The sequence below is a fragment of the Candoia aspera genome, chromosome 13 (genome assembly GCF_035149785.1).
Source record: "Candoia aspera isolate rCanAsp1 chromosome 13, rCanAsp1.hap2, whole genome shotgun sequence".
Classification (NCBI taxonomy): domain Eukaryota; kingdom Metazoa; phylum Chordata; class Lepidosauria; order Squamata; family Boidae; genus Candoia; species Candoia aspera.
In genome coordinates, this window is record NC_086165.1 from 21,537,183 (window position 1) to 21,556,658 (window position 19,476).

Sequence of the window (19,476 nt, forward strand, 5' to 3'; positions counted from 1 at the left end):
AAGCCACAGGAAAAAATTGTATAAAAAGATTTATTGAAATTCATAATTAACAAAGACATAAAACTCAAAATGTCTGGCTCTTTGGGGAGCAAGAGGGAAGGTCGCAATGGCTGTGTTTGTTTATATACAGATGAGACACTGGCTAGAAAATACAAGTTACTTCTAATGCTCTTTTTGAAGAGGGACATGAAATTAAATCTGTACATTCAACTAGGTACTTTGCAGTCAATTTACTGACTTTAAGAAAATACAACTTTTCTATCAGCAATCTATGCCTGAGTGTATGAAGCAAGACCCCGCTGGTCTGGGCATTCAGTACTGTCCTCTCTGGTAATTAAAAGGTTTGCAAAAATCTTCAGAGTACTGTAGAGCACAAGTGGAAACATTCTCATCACCTAATATCAAGGAGATGTTGATATGTTTTTATATATAGCATTTTACAAACCAAAATAGTACACACCTTAGTTAAAAGGGTTCAAACATTTTCTTTTTTTATTACAACTGTCAAATGCAATTCACCAGTTAACTCAGGAAATTAGGAACACTTTTTATATATATTTATAGATATTTCCATGACTGCAGTTTACAGAGAACTGTTCTATACCCCCTTAACAGCCAGAATACGAGCCAACTGGAATGGGAGCTGAACAAGAAGCCTGCCATACTCTTGAGCAGTTCCCATTCAAGGAGAGCTGACCAGGGAGCCGTGCTCTACAAGATTTTTTAAAATAAAAATTTGCAAAGTCACCCCCACAAACCAAATAGAAAGAAAGAGAGGAGAGAGAGAGAGAGAGAAATTACATATTTGGTCACTATTTACAAACAGCCAAGTAAATGTTACCAATAGGAAGTGGAAGAAAAGGGGTTTCTGGGAACGGCAGCCGTTCACAAAACAGGTAACAAGAAAACACTTTGCTTGTCAAGACGCTGCTGCACCCCTGCGGCGGTGGCGGCGGCTGGAATGCTCCCACGGCCAATTTTGCTGCATCCGGAACAGAAGAAAGAAATACTTACAATATCCTCATAAACTGACAAAAAGAAAAAAAAAGAAGCCACTGAGTCTCCAGGCTCAAATTATCCCTCTACCCTCCCAATTCCGGCCATCAATCTGAATCGTGGAAATCTTCTGGCTCATATTTATTTTTAAAAAACTTTTTTTAAAAAATCCAAAGAGTCCAGGACGAGCCACTCCAAGAAAAACAAACTCATCTTTTGTGTTCTATTTGCTATTGCATGAACAGGAATAACAGATAAAGTAAAATTTTCAGAAACAAAATGTAGCAGTTTGAGCGGCAGTTTTTTTTTTAAAAAACGTTATTTTAATTCCCTTGCCCACAAAATTAAGCATTTCCTTCTTGATCTCACAGCAACATTACATTCCAGGGAGGGGGGTGAGAAGGGGTGAAAATACAAGGTATAAACAGTCAAATCACAATAGGAAACTTATTTTTCCCCAAAACAGATTACGTCGCAATTAATCGTCCTCCTCGCCTTCATCATCGGCCTCTCGTTTTCTCTTCTCCCCCCGTGCTTCATCTGCAAAAGCAAGGGGTGCAGGGTCAGAATGGAGGGGCCATCTCTCTGCCTTGGCAACTATCCCCCCCAATCCCGATGCCTGACCACGGGCAACCCTGCCTGCTGTCACTCCTCCTCCAGAACAGGTTCTCTGGCCAGGGCAAGTGTTGCGCTGGAAGCCCCCACCCCCCAGGGTTTGAGTGGCTTCTCTGTGGCCAAAGGCCAGGGCAGCCCCAAGGGAAGCCGCTTCCCCCACCAGCCAGGTTCAGCAGCACCCTCTGCTCCCACTTCCCCCAGTGGGACATGGGGAGCAAAGTTTCACCCCACAGCCTTTATGGCACAGGCTGCATGCAGCTGTTGAAACCTGTTAGCCAAGCATTGTTAAAAGCAGTGTGCCATTTTCCCACATAATATATGTGCAAAGAAGAGGAATGAAATGAAAACATTAACCCAGAACTCTTTAATGCCTTTATGGACCACTTTTTATGCTTTTAATTTTAAACATGGTTTTCTTTCAGAACATAAGAAGCAACAGAGACTATTATCTGAATTTAGCAGCCACCCATGTCAAGAAGAAATGAGGGATTGGTTTTTGATTGTGTTGAATACGACTCACAGTTTCATGCAATTATAATGTACATTGGTATTAATTTATTTGATATGTTTAATTCCAATTGCATATTGGAGAGCTATAGGCCACTCAGGGTTGATTGACCAGAGCAGCCTCTAAGCCCTGTAATCAATAAACTAACTAACTTTTCTCTGAAGAAATCTCTGTTCCCACCAAAGAGAAGCTTCAGGTCTTGCATATCTCCTTCGTATGTCACCGTTCCTCTTGAGAGCTCAAGGAAGCCTCTCCTAATTTTCTCCCACAAGAACTTCCCTCTGAGGGAGGGGCTGGCTGATGGGGAGAGGCAAGCTGAGATCACCAAGCAAGCTCTCTGGCTGAGGGATGACCTGAGCCTGGCCTCCCTGGTTCCAGTTCAAGAGCATAACCCCATCTTGGTGCAACATTCAACCTCCCAGATCTGTGCTACTGTCACAATTCTTAGCCTTTAAAGGAGGGCAGGTTTTCCCAATGTTTGTTCTGCACATACCAGCTTCTTCATCCTCCTCTTCATCATCTACTTCACCATCATTATAACCCTCTTCATCCTCCTGCAACAGAAAAAAGGCAAATGGGTTTTTATTGCAGTCTAGAACTCATCTAAACTGGAAAAGCTACTTTGGAAGAGGAAATGCCATGACTACACCTCTTCCTGCTGAGGCAATCCCACTACCCTTCACCCCAAAGCAAGATGCCTGCAGCTGGTTTAATTCCCACCCCCAATTATTACTTTCTTACCTCCTCTTCTCCACTCACATCCTCCTCTTCTGCTTCCTCTTCCTCCTCTTCCTCTAACTCATAGTCTCCTAACTGAGCCTCTTCATCATATTCCTCTTCTATAAAAACAAAACAGAAAAATCAAGCTGGTTTATCACTTGATCCATCAGAGGAGTCAATCCTGTCTCCTTTCGGCCTCCCAAATCGCCTCTTGGTCTGTCCCAGGCCATAAAGGGCAACAGCAACATTGCGGTCAGAACAGAATTAAGCCCTGAACATTTTCAGAGAAACAAAGGGGGGCACCACTGAGCAAGTACAGAAATACCAGACTCCCACTCTTCCGCTCACCCCCCTTCAGCTATCTTGATTCAAAGTCAGGGCTACCGATTAAGGGTCTGTACTCTGCTTCTCAGAGAGTAAGATCAACCAGAGCTTACACTGGGGACCCAAGGGTTGTGCAAGGAATTTTGTGCTCAAAAAGGAGATGGGCCCCAAAGGCAGGAGATGTACTTAATGAGATAAAGAAACAGATTAATATTCTGTCCTCTGGCAGTGATCAAAGTTGCTTTCAGGAAACCCAAAAGGAAGACAAAGGAAGTTCAGTGAGCAGAACACGCTATCATATGTAGTTCTACCACTCTTGCTTCATGCAGATTGAAGGGGAAACACTCCAAACCAGCTAAATATATTTAAAACAAACAAAAGCACTTGATTTTGTCATCAAGTGGAGCATTTGAGAAAAAAGAAGAAGTGCAGGTCAGTTCCAAGTATTTCTGAAGTTTAGCTTAATTAATGCTTACATCTGCTATTTTTCATTTGTCAACTTTATTTCTAGCTCCAACATTTCAGAGGTAACTGACCTGCAATGAAACTGCCTCTCCACTAACCTTAACATAATGAGGATGGTGTTTCCCACAATCTCAAGGCCAATCACCAATGGCTCCTTAGCTGCATGATGCACACCTCTGCAATGTGCAATTTGGCATGCAGCTAAAGCCATGCACTTAAGAATACGTCAAAGAGATCTGTGATACCAAAGAGAGTATGAATGTAAGAACCATCCTCTGGATTGGATCCAAAGGGGTCCATCTACTTGAGCAGTCACTGATTTTCAACAGCATCATGCCTGAAGCCTGTTGGAAACTCAGAATCAGGGTGTGCATTGTTGGCAGTTGTTTTGGGCCTCTGCTGTCCCCTCTAAACAAAGGTCCCACTTAGCAATTGTACATAACCACCACTGAGTACTCTCTCTCCCTCCAATTGATTGTAATCCTCTTGAAAGCAGTCTGTAGGAGCAGATATTATGATATCCAGGAGTTGTGTTTCCAAAAAGTTTAAAGAGGAGCAGAATCAACATTTAGGCGCTACCTCTGAATGTCATTCAGTGGTCCCATTATAGGTTTACCCTTTACCCCACCATTCCAGTGCACGATGGCAATATTCATCCTATCTGGTGGCAATGAGAAGTACAGGACATTAGAATCCAGGAATTTTTCAGGATTCCTCTGTCTCCTGCCTCCAGGGCAAACTGGAGTGGTATGATGTGGATGGTTTCACTGCATCAAATAGGACAAAGGTATGGAGTTTTGTTCTTGGGAGTCAACCTCAAGCTAGGGATCAAGGCCACACACCATCCTCCTCCTCCTCCTCCTCCTCGTCATCATCTAGGCCTTCCACACAGCCTTCTGCATCCGAATCAGGGGCCTCTTTATCATCTCGATCGTAGCCATCCAGATATGTGAGTTGAGGGAGAAGTTTGAAGACATTGTCTCTGTAGTCATTCAAGTTAGTGACCTCACAATTGAAAAGATCTAAACTCTTCAGGTTTTCTAACTTCTCCTGAAAGACAAAGGAAGGGGTTCATTTCCAACCCTTAGCCCAAGACCATTGTGTCAGAATTATAGCAAATTATTACAAACCCTAGCTTCCAGATATGTAATCAAAAGTTTTCTTAAGCAGAAAGCACTCCATTGTCTCAATTTGGTGACCAAGAACTCACAACATCCCCATTTGGGGAGGATCACAGAATTGGCTAGAGGCTGCCACATTCAGGTGGGCTGGATTTAAATTTCACCTGGAGCCACAGGCTATTGGGAGTCTTTGCAAGACAAGCTGTCTAAAGCCCAAGAGTGAAGTAACGCTGGCTGGATCATCCCAAGGTGTGCCAGGAATGTTAAATCCCATGAAGGAAGCCTTCTCCTGTTTGTTTCCAAACTACAGACAACATCCCTTTAGACAACCACCAGAGGGAGATGCAGAAACCTACAACCAATTCTGCAGATACACTCTTGTCAAGCCATAAATAAAGGCAGGAAAAAGTAACACATCATAGCATTTATTATTATGAAAGTCAGTATGGTGCAATGTCTATGGTGTTGGAGTAGGAACAGGGAGACCCAGGTTCCAGGCCACCTTCAGCCACAGAAGCTCACAGGATGACTGGACCAGTTTCACTCTGTCCTCCTAACCTACCCCACAGGGTGGGAAAAACAGGTTTCATACTATGCTTAAATATCAGTGCATACCAGCTAAAAATACCAAATACTTAAGTCTCTTATCTATTTGTGTCAGCACTGAAAGGGCTTCTATTAGATTAAAAAAAATGGAAGATGCTTAGTCCCATTCAATGGGGGAGAGGCTGCCAAAGGCACCACACAGCACCACAGTTTTATTATTTCATCTTTCATAACCTTTTTTTGTGTACTTTCCATTTTAAACTGTGTTGATTCTCTCGGCAGAAAGCCAGCACAGACACCCAGGCTGCAAACGAAGTGTGACAGAAGCTGCTATCTGGAGGCCAGAAGCAGATCCAAAAATGTTGCCTCTCCCAGTGTTACTCAGTCGAGTTTTATTACAGCTATTCACAGGAACTGGAAAAGGTAACAGAGGACAGTAGTTGCGCCCCAGTTTAGGGGACAGCTGCTCTCTTTCCTTCAGGTTCTACATTAAGGTGTCTGCCTATCTTGACCTGCTACCTCACTTGAGGCACTCCATGTTTCTATGATCCTTCTTTATTCTCTGGCTTGTCCACAGAAATTGTTTCTGTGGATATGTCTAGAAACGTGAAGGGTCAAGGAAACAACAGAGCTCACGAGGCTCTTTTAAGTTTACAAAAAGGGGGGAAAATTCCACCTGGAAAACTGAAGGAACTATGGAAAACCGCAAGGATCTTTTAAAAATGCAACACCAGTATGAAGACTAGGCAGCCAAGGAAGACAAAAGTGCAGAGCAGGGGAACACACCTTGAACTAATTTGGAAATGTCTCCTACTCTACTGAAAGATCCTGAAATTTGCTCCCTTTTTTGTGGGGAAAAGAAGGGCCATCAAAATGCAAGGGTGACTGAAATTGCCTTTAAAGTACTTAACTTTATACTACATGTCATTTGTCCATTTCATCTTCTGGCTTACAGGCTTTTTTTACTGCCCAGGGATAAGGTAGGCCCCAGAGACATGATGAAAGGAAGTCAAGGGTGGGACACGGGGCAAGGTGTGGGAAGAAACCCCAAACTCCTTGTTCACTTGGGCGCTGTGGGCAGTCCGTGAAGGGGCCAGAGGCCAGTCAGGGCTGAGGTGCTGGGGGGCAGGCAGGAGCCAGGAGCAAGCAGGAGAGGGGTAGTCAATCCTGGGGGTGGTTAGCACCTAAAGAGGCCCCTGTGAATTCATGAATTTAAATTAAGAACTTTTAATAACTCCATCTTGGATTTATATTTATATTTAAGAAGTATTGTTTTTATTGCATTTTATCTGTATTTATTTTTAGTTTTATTGTAAACGGCCCAGAGTCACTCTTTGAGTGAGATGGGTGGTGACGAAATTCAAAATATAAATAAATACAAAGGGGAGCGGGGAGGGCCAAAGAGGATGCAGGGTGAGAGGCAAAGGTGTGCGTGCAGCTACAATAACAACCCCAGGGGTATGAAAAAATGATAATCTTTAAGAAGTCTGCATGGACTCACCAGAGGTTCTATTGTACTAAGATCCTTTATTTTGTTGCCACTTAGGTTTAGATGTGTGAGGTTTGGACATTTTTCTGCCAATACTTCCAGTCCTCCTGAGATTCTGTTGTCACTTAATTCGAGCTGAAGAGATAAATATTGATCCAATTAAAAAAAACACAAATATATTATCTTAGAATTACATAGCATTTGCTCTTTAGTATCTGTAGTAAGATCCTATCCTTGAACATATATCATCTCACAGAGGACACGTCCCTTTTCTGAGGCACCAACAATCTGAAATTCTATCCAGATTCCCCTCCCCCCCAAAGAGAATGAGTAAATCTAGAAGCGATGTGCCCTTGTCCCAGACGCAGAGGATGTAAGAGCGATTCGAAAGGAAGCTACAACAGCAGCATCACAAAGCTACTCGGAGAAAGTGAGGAACAGAAGCAGCAAACAACAACAAAGGAGGAGAGGGAGCCTGGTGAGTAGAGAGCCTGGGAAAGGTTTTGGAGGCGAGGTCACAGAGCTTGTGCTGAATCCAGAAATGGACTGAGAGCCAACCATGGGACCAGAGGGAATGACACTGGTGGGCATCAAAATAGTTGCCAAGACAGGGGGCAAATATAGCATACCTGGAAGTCAAGATAAAGCTAAACAGGCAACATCTGGAGAGGGACGGTGGGCTGTGAGATGATCATTCATTCATTCTTTTGTTCATTTCCAAGAGAAGAACAAGGAAAGCCACAAGAGCAACCATGGAGCAGAAAGGAAGGCAGAATGGTGAAAGAGAGGAGAGGCAAGAAATGAGAGGGGGCGTGATCAAGAAGCCTGGAGAAGAGAGCAGAGAGACTCCGACAAAGCAAATGGCTGAACTGGCTCCTCCAGTGGGGTAGGGAGAAGAGCCAAGGGCTGCTGGAGGAAGGCAATGAAACTGAAGTGAGGCAGCAAGCAAAGCTGAGGGTTTCAAACCAAACAGTGAAGAGGAAATGAATTTTGTACACAGAGTGAGAAAAAGGAAGCAACAGGGCCGGTCTTAGCTGGGCATCAGCAGCAGAGAAGAGTCAGGATGATGCCAAAGGTGTAGTAGTTTTGGGTTGGCCAAGAAAAGGAAGGAAGGAAGAACAGAACAGGAGCTGGTGGTGGGCGGGGACAGCCAGTGGTTCTACCATCCTCTAAAAGCAGCAACCTGCATGATACCTGAGCCAGCTGTCAAAGGAGACAGAACTGGCAGTCAGTTGGAGAGAGAGATGTGTGTAGAATGAGGGTGCAAATTGCAGAATTCTAATAAACAAAAATGAGAAATCTTAGGAAATCTCTGCATTTTACACTTTACCATTAGATTATACCACCTTTATAACAAAGATCCAGAGTTTTGCTTTACTTTTTTGTCACACAGAAACCTCCATTCAACATCAGGTTCAATGACCTTTTAAATACAGTAAGTAATTATTTGAAAAATCATGTTTTTCTTCATAAAATAGCACAGGATTGGACATCTACCTACCTTCTTAAGTTTGTTTAACTTTGGTAAGTTTGCAACTGAGGCGAGGCCTACATTGATTATACTTAATAGTTCCAGCTCTTCAAATTCATCTGTGAGGCCTTCGATTTTTCCTTCATTTGACCTGCAGTTGTCAAGAACAAGTTCTTTTACCTGAAGATAAAAGTTAAATAAAATAAGGCTTAGTTATATCATTTTCAGATTAAGTCACCCTTGGTTACAACTGTCAGAAGTAGGAATGGCATCACCCTCCACAACCACTGGACTTTCCAAGAAATAATTAGGCATTTAATTTATCAGACTACTTTACATAGCCTTCATAAGATTCTACTGAGGTCTTGACCTACTCATGCTGATCTTTTCCATGCTGGCTTTAATCCTATACCCATCTACAGTATTTGGGAGGAAGTCCCACTGAACTGAAGAGGACTAAGTTTCAAAGTGACTACAGAATTGCATGAAAGCTTCAGGCTAGAACAGAGTCACTGTGTGGAAGATGGAATCACTTACATTTATTTCAGTTCAACTACATTCTGGCTACTGACCAACGCTTCACTCTGTATTTATTGAGGCCATGGTATAAAAAAGCAAATGGACTTAAACTGACACACCAACAAGTGTAACTGGGTGGAATACTGATTTGGGCTATCTTGCTGGGTCAAAAATATGTTTTTCAACCAGCTATGCTTTCTCAGCAAGTTTTCCAACCCAACTGTTATGGCAATAAAATCAAAGAATTCTCCCATGGTTGCTGTCCCTTGTACTCCTGGAGGAAAGGTGAATTGTGAATGTGACCCGGCCTTCTTCCTCCCTTAGCTGAATTGCTGATACCAATAATGCTGTAACTCCAAATGAACACATTGAAATTAATGGAAAGGAATTCCAAATGCATTTTGAAAGAGAGAGCTGTCCAATAATTTGGAGAGAAAACATTGCTGCAGTTTAAGCTAATCCAGGTTCAGAGTACAATTGAACAAAATCATTAGCTAGCTGGACTCCTCAGTCTCTGATGCTCTTTTTCAGCTTTTAGTATAGACCTCCACATCTTGCCATAGTGTTAAATCCTGGAATTTTGTTCTTTCGTTGAACTTAAAACTAATTTTACAAACTGGTTTCTCTGGAACTTCAGCTTTCTCACTGAAGTTTGCCATTCTGTATGTCAGGTCAGTCCTCAACTTTTCATCTTCTGCATTTTGGAATTATCAAGGTACTGACAGACAGAAGACTGGCATCTTTTCAGGAACATGAAATGCTTGGGGCTCTTCTTGTCACTTTTGTAAAGTCCATATTGAATTATATAGTATATAAATGGGATACATTAATGAATATTGGAATTGGAAAAACAAACAAATAGCAGCAATTAACTCTGTGTTTTGTGGGAATATGATTCTCCCTCCATTCTCTCAGGAAAACCAGACGGCTGCACTGCCATCAGCTGAGGGAGGGCCCACGAGCTGTCTCAGCAAAAGTTATTTGGAGAGGAACTGAATAGCAGTTGGGGTGGGCGAGGTGGGGGGGTTGAATAGCAAATGGGGGAGGGGCAGGGGGAGAAGACCAAACTCCCCTTAAGGCACCATAGCACACAGTATGAGTGTAATCTCATACAGAGAAGCTGCCCGGCTCTAAACTGGTAATATTCCCAGCTGTCTAGCACCCATTTCTGTTCCTCTAGGCAGAGGATTTGAGTATCATGGCCCTTGCTACTGGAGGTGGAAAAAGCAAGAGCATGGAACACAGGACACCTGAAAAGCTACAAGGTCCCAGCATGGCCCTTCTTCGATCTAGCCGATTCAGAGGAACAGAGAACACACGTAGCTGGGAAGCCATCAGCTCTTTGACTAGGAAAATACTCTTTATTCTACATCTACAGTTGGCCTGGCCTGTTGGTCTATTTTGTGGGCTTGACTTATTGGTCACTCCTTTCTATTAATTAAATTGAACTGCCCATAAAGATCTTCATATTCTATTCTTCATTTCCAGAGTATGCAATCTGTATGTTATTTTGAAGTATTGCTTTCTAGAATTGTTCATTTTATTAGATCTGTAAACACCTTGAAAACAATAATTACTTGGAAGTCAGCCCAATTATAGAGTTAACGATTTGTTCAGATTGCAAGATTTAGTTCTTAATACAGGCAGTCCTCACTTAATGGCCACAACTGAGACTGGAATTTCAATTGCTAAGTGAAGTGGTCATTAAGCGAATCCAATTTTACATCATTTCTTGCGGTGGTCATTAAACAAATCACCACAGTCGTTAAGTGAATGATGTGGTTCCCCATTGATTTTGCTTGGCAGAAGCTGGCCAGGAAGGTAAAAAATGGCGATCACGTGACCATGGGATGCTGCGATGGCCATAAATGCAAATCAGTTGCCAAGTGCCCATATTGTGATCAGGTAACCATGGGACAGTGCAACAGTTTTAAGTGTGAGCACTGGTTGTAAGTTGTTTTTTTCAGCACCGTCATAAGTATGAACCGTCACTAATGAATGGTCATTAAGTGAGGACTACCTGTAAGACAAAGATAAAATCCCTTCAAATTTTTACTTCACAATGATCTAGTTTACCTAACTGATTTCAAGTATCTGTATGTAACACAGAATCAAAAAGAATTGCAAAAACAAGGGGGGAAATGAGATATTAGACTGAACTTGAAAATCTTATAATATGTAACCAGGTGAGCATCTGCTGGGCCCTCCTATAAATTGCCGGTGAAGTCAGAAACCAAATAGGTCAAAAATTGCATGATTAAATGGATGCAGAACTTGAATACAGTAATAGAGATGCAACAACCTCTATTACTGATTTCAAGAGAGGGCATGTTGTGGGTTCTGTCTCAGAAAGAATGTCAACTGGCAGGTCCCAGGAAGAGAGCCCTCTCTACCATTGTCCCTGCCCTATGGAATTCTCTTTCCCCAGAGATGAGGTGAGCCCCCACTCTCCCGGCTTTCCGGAAAGGAGTGAAGACCTGGCTCTGCCATCTCGTGTAGGGTGTGGGGGGGTTTACCAACCCTGGGGTTGGTTAGTGTCTTGAAGACACTCTCTGGAAATTAAATTAAGAACTTTTTATCATTGACCTCTTGGAATATATTATTTATTAAGAGGGTTGTTTTATTCCTGTTTTATGTAAACCGCCCAGAGTCACTCTCTGAGTGAGATGGGCAGTGATTAAATTCGATTAACAAACTGTAAGAATTTCAATGGAAGAACATTAAATTTACTCCAAACATTATACTCAGAGAAAATTGCTATACAATGTTTTATTGTTGGTATTTTACCTCAGTTTTGATTGCTAAAATGGACAATTCATTTAAAAAAAATGCTGAAAATGTAATGAGCAAGTTGTACCATTTTTTCATATTTGGTGATTATGCTGTAAAGCTCAACAATTCTGGAAAATGATTTACACCAGTATGGAACAAATCTTAAAAGCCCAATTCCCATTTTAACCCACAATACTATTAAACTTCAAAATAAACTGAATTATTTCCATATATAATAACTGCTACAAGGATACTATATGCTTCTTACTGGAAAATTGTCTGATCCCTTCAGTGGAAGAATTGGCTAATCAAGTTGTGGGAATATGCTTTGAAGTCTGGAATAACTTCGTACCTTAAAAGCAAATTTGACAGATTTCAGCTTGAAATCATTCTTAGACTATACATGGATTGGTACCACACCCAACTTTGGCTTTATGCATAGAATCTATATTCAATTTTACATGATACTTAAATTAGAACAGATTTTTTAGCAGCATAGACTGAACTTACTACAGTATATAATTCCACTGAGTGATTTATATTGTGCTGACCATGTATCTTGGAATTCATTTTTAGTTCAAGAGTGATTTTTTTGTCCTTTAATGGGATAATATATATATTTTAACTATTTACAACTAATGGATTATATATTGGAAAGCTGTAACCTTCACTACGGCTACAACCTCCATGACTTTTTAAAATCCCTGGTTTATTTATCTATAAATAATTTGTCATATTCTCTTTTCTACACATTTACATACTTTCTTCAAAGTGTCCAACAAAAAAGTTTTTAAAAAGAGTAAATCTTGCAAGATTAAACTAAGTGGAGGGAATGCTTATAACATTTATAACATTTGCCAATTACGTAGTACTCCATAAGAAGACAGAAGAAAACAGGTTATTAGACTGGAAAAAGATTTGAAATAGGAGTTGCTTGGAAACTGACTTCAAGTCAGCAGTATGACATGGTTGTAAAAAAAAAAGTCAAGTATAATTTTAGTTTGTATTAATAAAAGCACCTGAGTACTGAGTCCTGTTTTGGGCACCACACTTAAAAAAGGGTCCACCGAAACTGTAACAGGATCAGAAAGAGTTACTGAGGATGGAGAGACTAGAAACTAAATCAGGTGAAGAGAAATTGAAGCAACTGTTAATAGTTAGGTTTAAAAAGAGAAGACAAGGGAAAATATAATAGCACTCTTCAAACAGTTGAAAGGCTGTCACACAGAAACTTACGATTTCTCTGTCATTCTGGAGAAAATGGATATCAGCCACAATACTGTAACTCCAACTGACCATTAGGAAAGAAAATGGCTAACAGTAGCTTGACAAGACCCCCTTTATTGAGTATGTGCAGACCCTAGACACCAGACATCAGGGATGTTTTACTTTGCATTTCTACACTCCAGCAATGGTTGGACTTGAGGGCCCAGTGCAGTCAAGACATCAGCCTGTAAGGGCGGATGCTATGGATGGGCACAAATCTAACTCTTAGTAATAACATTCTAATGCTCCCAGCCACCTTTCAGAGCATCAAAGCAGCATCTAAACCACAGCTGGCATTTAAACACTACTAGGTAGCCATCGGTGCACTATAAGCTAATTGGTTGCACAGCCTTCTCTAGGCTAAGGCCCACTTCCTGCTCCTTCAATATTGTCAAAGCCTATAAAACTGTCTGCCAGGATTAGGGAAGAAGGGGGGCAACTGATCCCTCCCTCTATGCCATGCTGCTCACAGATCAGGCACAGGCAACCATGGCTTGCCTCTGCTGGCAAAAGGCTGTTCCTCAACAACTGTGGGGTTTGTGGTTCTTCCTCCTTCCTACACTACTCTGGCTCTGCTATTGCTGTTGCTGCATTGCAATTGCTAACAGACTCCACCTGGGTGGCCTGAATAGCCGCTCTGGCAGTCTGTGTGAGGACTCTATGGTTAGCCAAAGCACTCTTAAAAACAATTTCCACTGTCTCACAAGGATTAGCGAAGCTGAGGACTCTGGTTGATCATGGAAATACCTGAGAGAGTGGCTGTAAGCACCTGCAGGGCCTCATTGAATCCTAGGGTTAGAAGGGATTTAGGAGGTCTTTCAGTCCAACCCCACACCCCAAAGGCAGGAATGCTCAGAGCACTCCAAACAAATGGCTGTCCAACCTTGGCTTGAAAAGCTCCAAGAATGGAGCCCCCATGACTCCAAGAAGCAGGCTGGTCCACTGCTGAAGAGCCCTCACAGTCTGTCAGAGTATAGGAGCTAGGGAAATAAAACTTAATCTGCTCCAAAGATTCCAAGTGTCTGAAGGAGTATTAGGTATTGTTTATATGCACATCGACCAACACACCCCATGTGCAATCCCGTGGCCCCAAACAGTTGTCCATGCATGAATTAAAATATTTTGTAAAAAACATTAATGAGACAATTAAACATACTCTTTGTTTATACACCTTTTAGAACTGCCCAACAGAAGGTTTCATTTCAGACCCCAAACCATTACAACCTCTCATGGATCATATTGCCAATTTTAGATGAATTTCATTAGGGTCCAAACGCTGCTGTGAGTGAATTCAGGCTGGCTTCTAGTTTTTACCATTCTAAAATTTCCTTTGGTTTGCAGGAGAGATTGCATATATGCAACAAAATCTAGCATCAGTGGTTTTTTATCAGGGGAATTTTGGCTATGACTGTGTCTTTCCTTGTTAATGTTGATGTCTTTATCATAGGTTATGTTGCTGTTCACGGGTATCGTCACCCTCAAATACTCAGCATCAAAAATTAATGAAATATGGGTTGTTTTCTGAGAATTATGTAGGCAGGTTTATTGGTTTCATCAGTTTCTAAGCAGAGCCAAACGTGTTGCTCTTTCTATAAGAATTTCAAGGTAGCAGGAAAACGTGCTCACTTCTTCTGCACTTTTGAACTGTTCAAAGGACCTCTTCTATTTGGAAGCAAAGCAGATTTAAGCTATTCAGATATATGCTCAGACTACAATAATTTTCCGAAGACACGAGTTAGCAGTCAATTCACTTTCCTCTCACCTATCTATGAGATATGGTTGAATCTGGATTTGAATCCAAGTTATCTGGATGTAATTTTCAGAAGCAAAACAATAAATTTTCATATGCTCTAACATGGCATGTCTAAACTCACCAATTTTAGAACTATTAAATACTAAAAAGCCTATATGCAGACAGGACGGAAGGACCAGAAAAAAAAATACTCCTTGGGTAAGTTCAGAAGGCTATTGCCCAACATATGGAGGCAAGAAAAATGTCAAGTTGCACTAGAATCTGGAACACACTGCTAACAGCAGCACAATACTAACAAGTTACTTCGGTACTACTGGAAAGTAGCTCCAAAGGGGTTTTTCCCTTCTTGAATCAAAATTGCAAAGTGTGGTTAAGTGGCTGAAGCAATAGACTGGGTCTCGGCAGCCCCAGGTTCAAGTCCATCTTCAGCCATAGAAGCTCACTGGATCACTTTGGACCAGTGATGCCTTCACTCCTACTTCATAGGCCTGTTGTGGGGAAAAACTAGAGTACTCTAAATTCATGGAGGAAAGGTAAGATAAATCTAACAAAATAAAGTCCATGGACAAATCTGAGAACTGCATAGTTTGTTATTGTTACAGACCCATCTCCAAGGTGAGAGATGACAGGGTGTCTTTTTACTAATCTCACTGAGCTTCAAATGTGTTGCTACAGAAACACGATGGACAGACACATGGAATCCTCAAAAATCTTCTCTACATCCCTCAGCCCCAAATGAATGCAGAAATCCAATCCCATTGCATTTCAAAAGCTCTCAAACATAATACCGTGTCATGCTCTGAATGAAATACCATTCTCACATCAAATGAGCCTGAATGTCTTGGGACTCTGGTGCCTTAAGGACCACCATATGTTCCTCCCTCCATATCTGGAGCCCTTCCAGATCCTCTGGCTATCAGAGAAAGGCAAGTGCTTCATAAAAGTAGGCTCTACCTGGAGCAGACCTCTTCAGGCATTTGGAAAAAAAATCAGGCTGTTGAAGGCCACTTGCAGAATATTTTTAGTTTGATGTATGTTTAATGCTATCTCTTCTGCTGGCTGTTTGCTATGTTGTTTTGATACTAATTTTTGGTACATTACAGCTTTGTTTTCATTTAGTGAACTGTTCTGAGTCCACCTGGTGGAAAGAAGAAGAATTTAAGTTTCTGAAAATTACATGTTTAAAAACAAAAGTCCCTGATTTTGGTGATGTACCTGAATGTACCTTACTTGCATTCACTGACGTCTGCATCCCTTGTCTCACCCTCAATTGTTTTATCATTATATAATTAACGAATGTCTTTTGTAAATCAGCAGGATTACAAGACTGACAGGATAATCCTATACACAGCTATTTAGGAGCAAGTCCCACTGAATTTACTGCCAGGAAATCAGAGACAAACTTCAACCTCAAGAACTCAGAAAAGCTCATAAGAATGAGGAAAGCAGTTTTGAGTAAAACAGAAGCAAAATTGATGTTTTTTTTAAAACAAACTAGCAAAGTACACCAATTTACCACAAAGCCAGAAATTACCACAGAAGGCATCATGTCCTAGACTAAATAACATCTTTCAGCTTTGCTTCTGAATACAATCCTCTGGGTTTTCAGCAAAATTTACATGAGAACTGTGTTCAGAATTTCAATATTCCTGCTGATTTATTGTTCACCTGATTTTTTTTAATTAATTACATGCACTTTTTTCAATTATTTTTAAAAATCCCAAAAATCTCCAACCAAATAATCAATACAAAGAATACCAGGAAATTTTTTCAATGAAAGTTTTATTGAACATTTAACTAGGCTGCTTTAACACATTTTAGTCCCTTTTATGTAAAAAAGTAAATACTGTATTTAGCAAAATTCTTAAGGGCAATAAATAAAAAAAATTGATATAACCAACATACGTTATTCATGTGTGAAAAGTCACATACTAAGTACCTTCTAAATAGCTGAATTTCTGTATTTCCCTTTGACTGCCCCAGGAATCCACTCTTCCTACCCTTGTATCTTCTCTACAACCTGCATCTCTCAATGAAGTATCAAACAGAAAGTATTCTAAGAGTTTACAGAATACAGTGAAGTCATCTTGAAACAGTATGACTCCTACCAATGAATATTACACAGCCCTAAAATCGTGAGGAAAAGACAGAGTAAGACCAAGAAGTTATTTTTGTAGCTTTTAAGAGTCCGGAAAAGAGATGGCCCTTTCAAGGATAGTCAAACCTTGCTAAACATGCCAACAAGGAAAAGTCCATTACTGAAGAAAAGGAAAATACAATCCAGCCTCAGCACCTGCTCTTGAGGTATCTTGCAAATGCCGTTTCATGAAGAAGCTGACTTGTTTGGGGGGCGGTAATTGCGGTACAAGGAAGGTTAAAACCAGCCAGAGTTGGGTTTTGCGTTTGCGGGTAGGGGAGAGGAGCCTCGCGCGCGAATGCCTTCTCTCTCTTTGAAGGTTTTCATGCACCGAACCGCCTTGCGACGCAGGACTCAGGAGATCCCTACCTATCCAGCGCCCCCCCAGGTTAAAGGCTGCCACGCTCCCCCCCCCCGTTTTTCTCGCCTCGCCCGGCGGGAAGCGACCGCGGCGGAGCCCCACGTCCCTTTGGCCAAAACACCCCGCCGTCAGTTGCCGGCCGCCCCCGATAAGGCCCCCGCGCCTGTCCCCTCCCGGGCTCGCCGGTCTAAATGCGCGCGTTCGCTTCGGCGACAACGGCGACAAAATGGCAGCCCTGGAGAGCGACTGTCGTGCCAGGCTGGGCGAAGACAGCGAGCCGTGGGTGGGCGGCCGAGCACGGCGCCCCCCGGCTCCGAGGCCGCCCGATCGCCGCCTCCCTTCCTCACCGGAGCGGAGCCTCCTTCAGCCTTCCGGTCTGGCAGGAGGGAAAAGCGGCCATCCTGAGCGCGCGTTCCGCAGGGCGCCCGAGAGCCGCGGGAGACGCTGGGCGGGCGGGGGCCTCCCGCTGTCCCCCCAGGTCCAGGAGCCCGCGAAGGTGTCCGGGCAGGCCGCGCCCCCCGCCGCCGCCAGGGAAGGACCGATCCGAGGGCTCCGCTCGCCTTGGCAGCCCTTTTTCCTCGTTGCAGTTCGGCGGGGGAAAAAGATGGCGCCGTGTCCTACTTCGGGGCGGGCGTGTGGCTGGCGCGGCGGCGGAGGCCGGCTTCCGAGGGGGCGAGCGCGCCCCACGCCGGGCCGCACGACCCCGACCGGCGGCCTCCCCGCGCTCCGCTCCGTCAACGGGGGGGGGGCAAGACCTCGAGGCGGCCGAGCAGGCTCCGAGTCCCCCCCCGCTGGCCCGCCGCTCCCCGAGCGCCAAACCAGCCTTACGTAAACGGCAGGTCGGCGTCTCTGGTGGACCGGGCGCGCGGGGGTGGGAGGGGCAGGCCAGGCGCTTCGCCCGGGAGGCAGGTGACACTCGAGGCGGGGGACCGAACTGCGCCGCGATTCCGAGTCTTACGTAAAGGCCCCCCCGCCTCGGCCGAGGAAAACATCTTTCAGCAGGGTGGGGCTGGGCGCGCTCGCTCCCCGGCGAGGCGCTTCTCGGAAAGGCGAAGCCCCCAAGTTCTGAAATCATCGCGCTGCGCCCAGCGCCCCCCCGCAACCTTAATTTCTCCTTGGGTGAAAGATGCAGCACCTCCGCGGGAAGCGCCGCTGGCCTGGCGATCGGGCAGGCGCGGCCGGGCCGAGGCTCCGCGGACAAAGTTTCCCCTTCCAGGCAGCCTCCCAGCAGCATCCCAAGTTCAGCCCCGAGCCAAGCGGGGGCCGCCGCCCCCTACCCGGCTGGAGCGCGGCAGGGCGGTCCCGGGGCTGAGGTCCGCCCGGAGGGCGATCGGGGCTCCAGCTCGCGCCCCGCCGCCTCCCCCACGAAAGCTCTGCCCCAGCCCCGCACATCTGGGGCGGGGGAGGAAGAGAAAGGGCGCGTTCATGAGGACTACAAAGTTGCAAATATGGCTCCCCGGCCAACCTCGCCTGATCCGCGGCGCAGGAGCGACCCATCCGGCGGGCGCCCTCAACTTGTCGGCGACCCCGGCCCCCGCGCCGGCGACCCCCACCCCCGGGGGGCGCTCCGGGCAAACTCCTCCGGAGCGCAGGGCCAACTCGGCCGCCAGTCCGGCTTGGGCGGCGCGCTCTTGTTCTTCCGCCCGGGCGACCCAGCCGCCCGCCGCCTCCTCCGGAGACCAGGCGGGGGGGGCGCCTTCCTTCCCTCCCCCCAGCCATCGCGGCCCCGCGCGCCCCTCGGGCACAGACCGCCGCCCGCGCGGCGCGCGCTCGCCCCGTGGGCACCTCAAGGGCAGCGGCGCAGCACCCACGACGGCAGCGGGCAGGACGGCGCCCCTCGCCCGGCGCTCCGCAGAGTGGCTCCCCGCGCGCCTCGCCTCGCGGCCCCGTTTCTCCCCCCGCCACCGCCGCCAAGCCCCCCGCGGCCCCGTACTGGCTTACGTCGGAGGGCGTCCTGTTCCGCAGCTCTAAGTGGATCCTTTTCTTCATGTCCATGTCCCCGATTCCGCGGGAGGCTGCCTGGCTCCGCCGCGCCGCGCTCCGCTCCCTCTTTTGTATTGACACCGGTGGAACCAGCAACGACCCCCCCTCCCGCCCCCCCGACCAAAGCCAGCGCGCGAGGCGAAGAGAGACTTTGGGCGCTCAACCAGCTCCACTCGGAATCCCCCAACGCGGCCAACTAGCGCGCACACTAACGTGATCGCTGCGGGGGCGGGCGCTCCACGAGAAAAGGCTCCCGCTTGACGGACGGGCGAGGAAGCCAAACCGAGGACGAGGGAGGCTGGGCCGTCGCCCGACGCACCAATGGAAAAACGCGACAGGCCGGCGCGGGACCGCCCGGTCCCTAACGAGGGAGCTGCGGAGCAGTCGGCGCGAGCTGCGGAAGGAGCTGGCGGGCTTCTGGCGGAGGGCC

At 45.2% G+C, this 19,476-nt stretch overlaps 1 protein-coding gene across 2 annotated transcripts; it reads right to left on the bottom strand.

Moving 5' to 3' along the window:
• Positions 1 to 16: 16 nt before the first annotated feature.
• ANP32A (acidic nuclear phosphoprotein 32 family member A) lies at positions 17 to 19,163 on the bottom strand. 2 transcript variants are annotated; one of them, XM_063314421.1, is made up of 8 exons: positions 19,005 to 19,163; positions 8,286 to 8,435; positions 6,797 to 6,919; positions 4,471 to 4,678; positions 2,861 to 2,958; positions 2,613 to 2,673; positions 1,468 to 1,536; positions 17 to 982 (listed from the first exon to the last, which is right to left on the bottom strand). In XM_063314421.1, the coding sequence occupies exons 1-7, from the start codon at positions 19,056 to 19,058 to the stop codon at positions 1,475 to 1,477; spliced, it is 756 nt and encodes a 251-aa protein (XP_063170491.1). In that variant the 5' UTR covers positions 19,059 to 19,163; the 3' UTR covers positions 17 to 982; positions 1,468 to 1,474. The 2 variants fall into 2 exon arrangements, with proteins under 2 accessions (XP_063170491.1, XP_063170490.1); XM_063314420.1 differs by having other exon boundaries at positions 17 to 1,536.
• Between the last annotated feature and the right edge of the window lie 313 nt (positions 19,164 to 19,476).

Coding starts and splice junctions, on each gene's coding strand:
- ANP32A (XM_063314421.1), bottom strand. CDS start 19,058: ATGGACATGAAGAAAAGGATCCACTTAGAGCTGCGGAACAGGACGCCC. Junction 6,920..8,285: donor AGTTAAACAAACTTAAGAAG/GTAGGTAGATGT, acceptor TTATCTCTTCAG/CTCGAATTAAGTGACAACAG. Junction 2,674..2,860: donor ATGTGAGTGGAGAAGAGGAG/GTAAGAAAGTAA, acceptor TTTCTGTTGCAG/GAGGATGAAGAGGGTTATAA.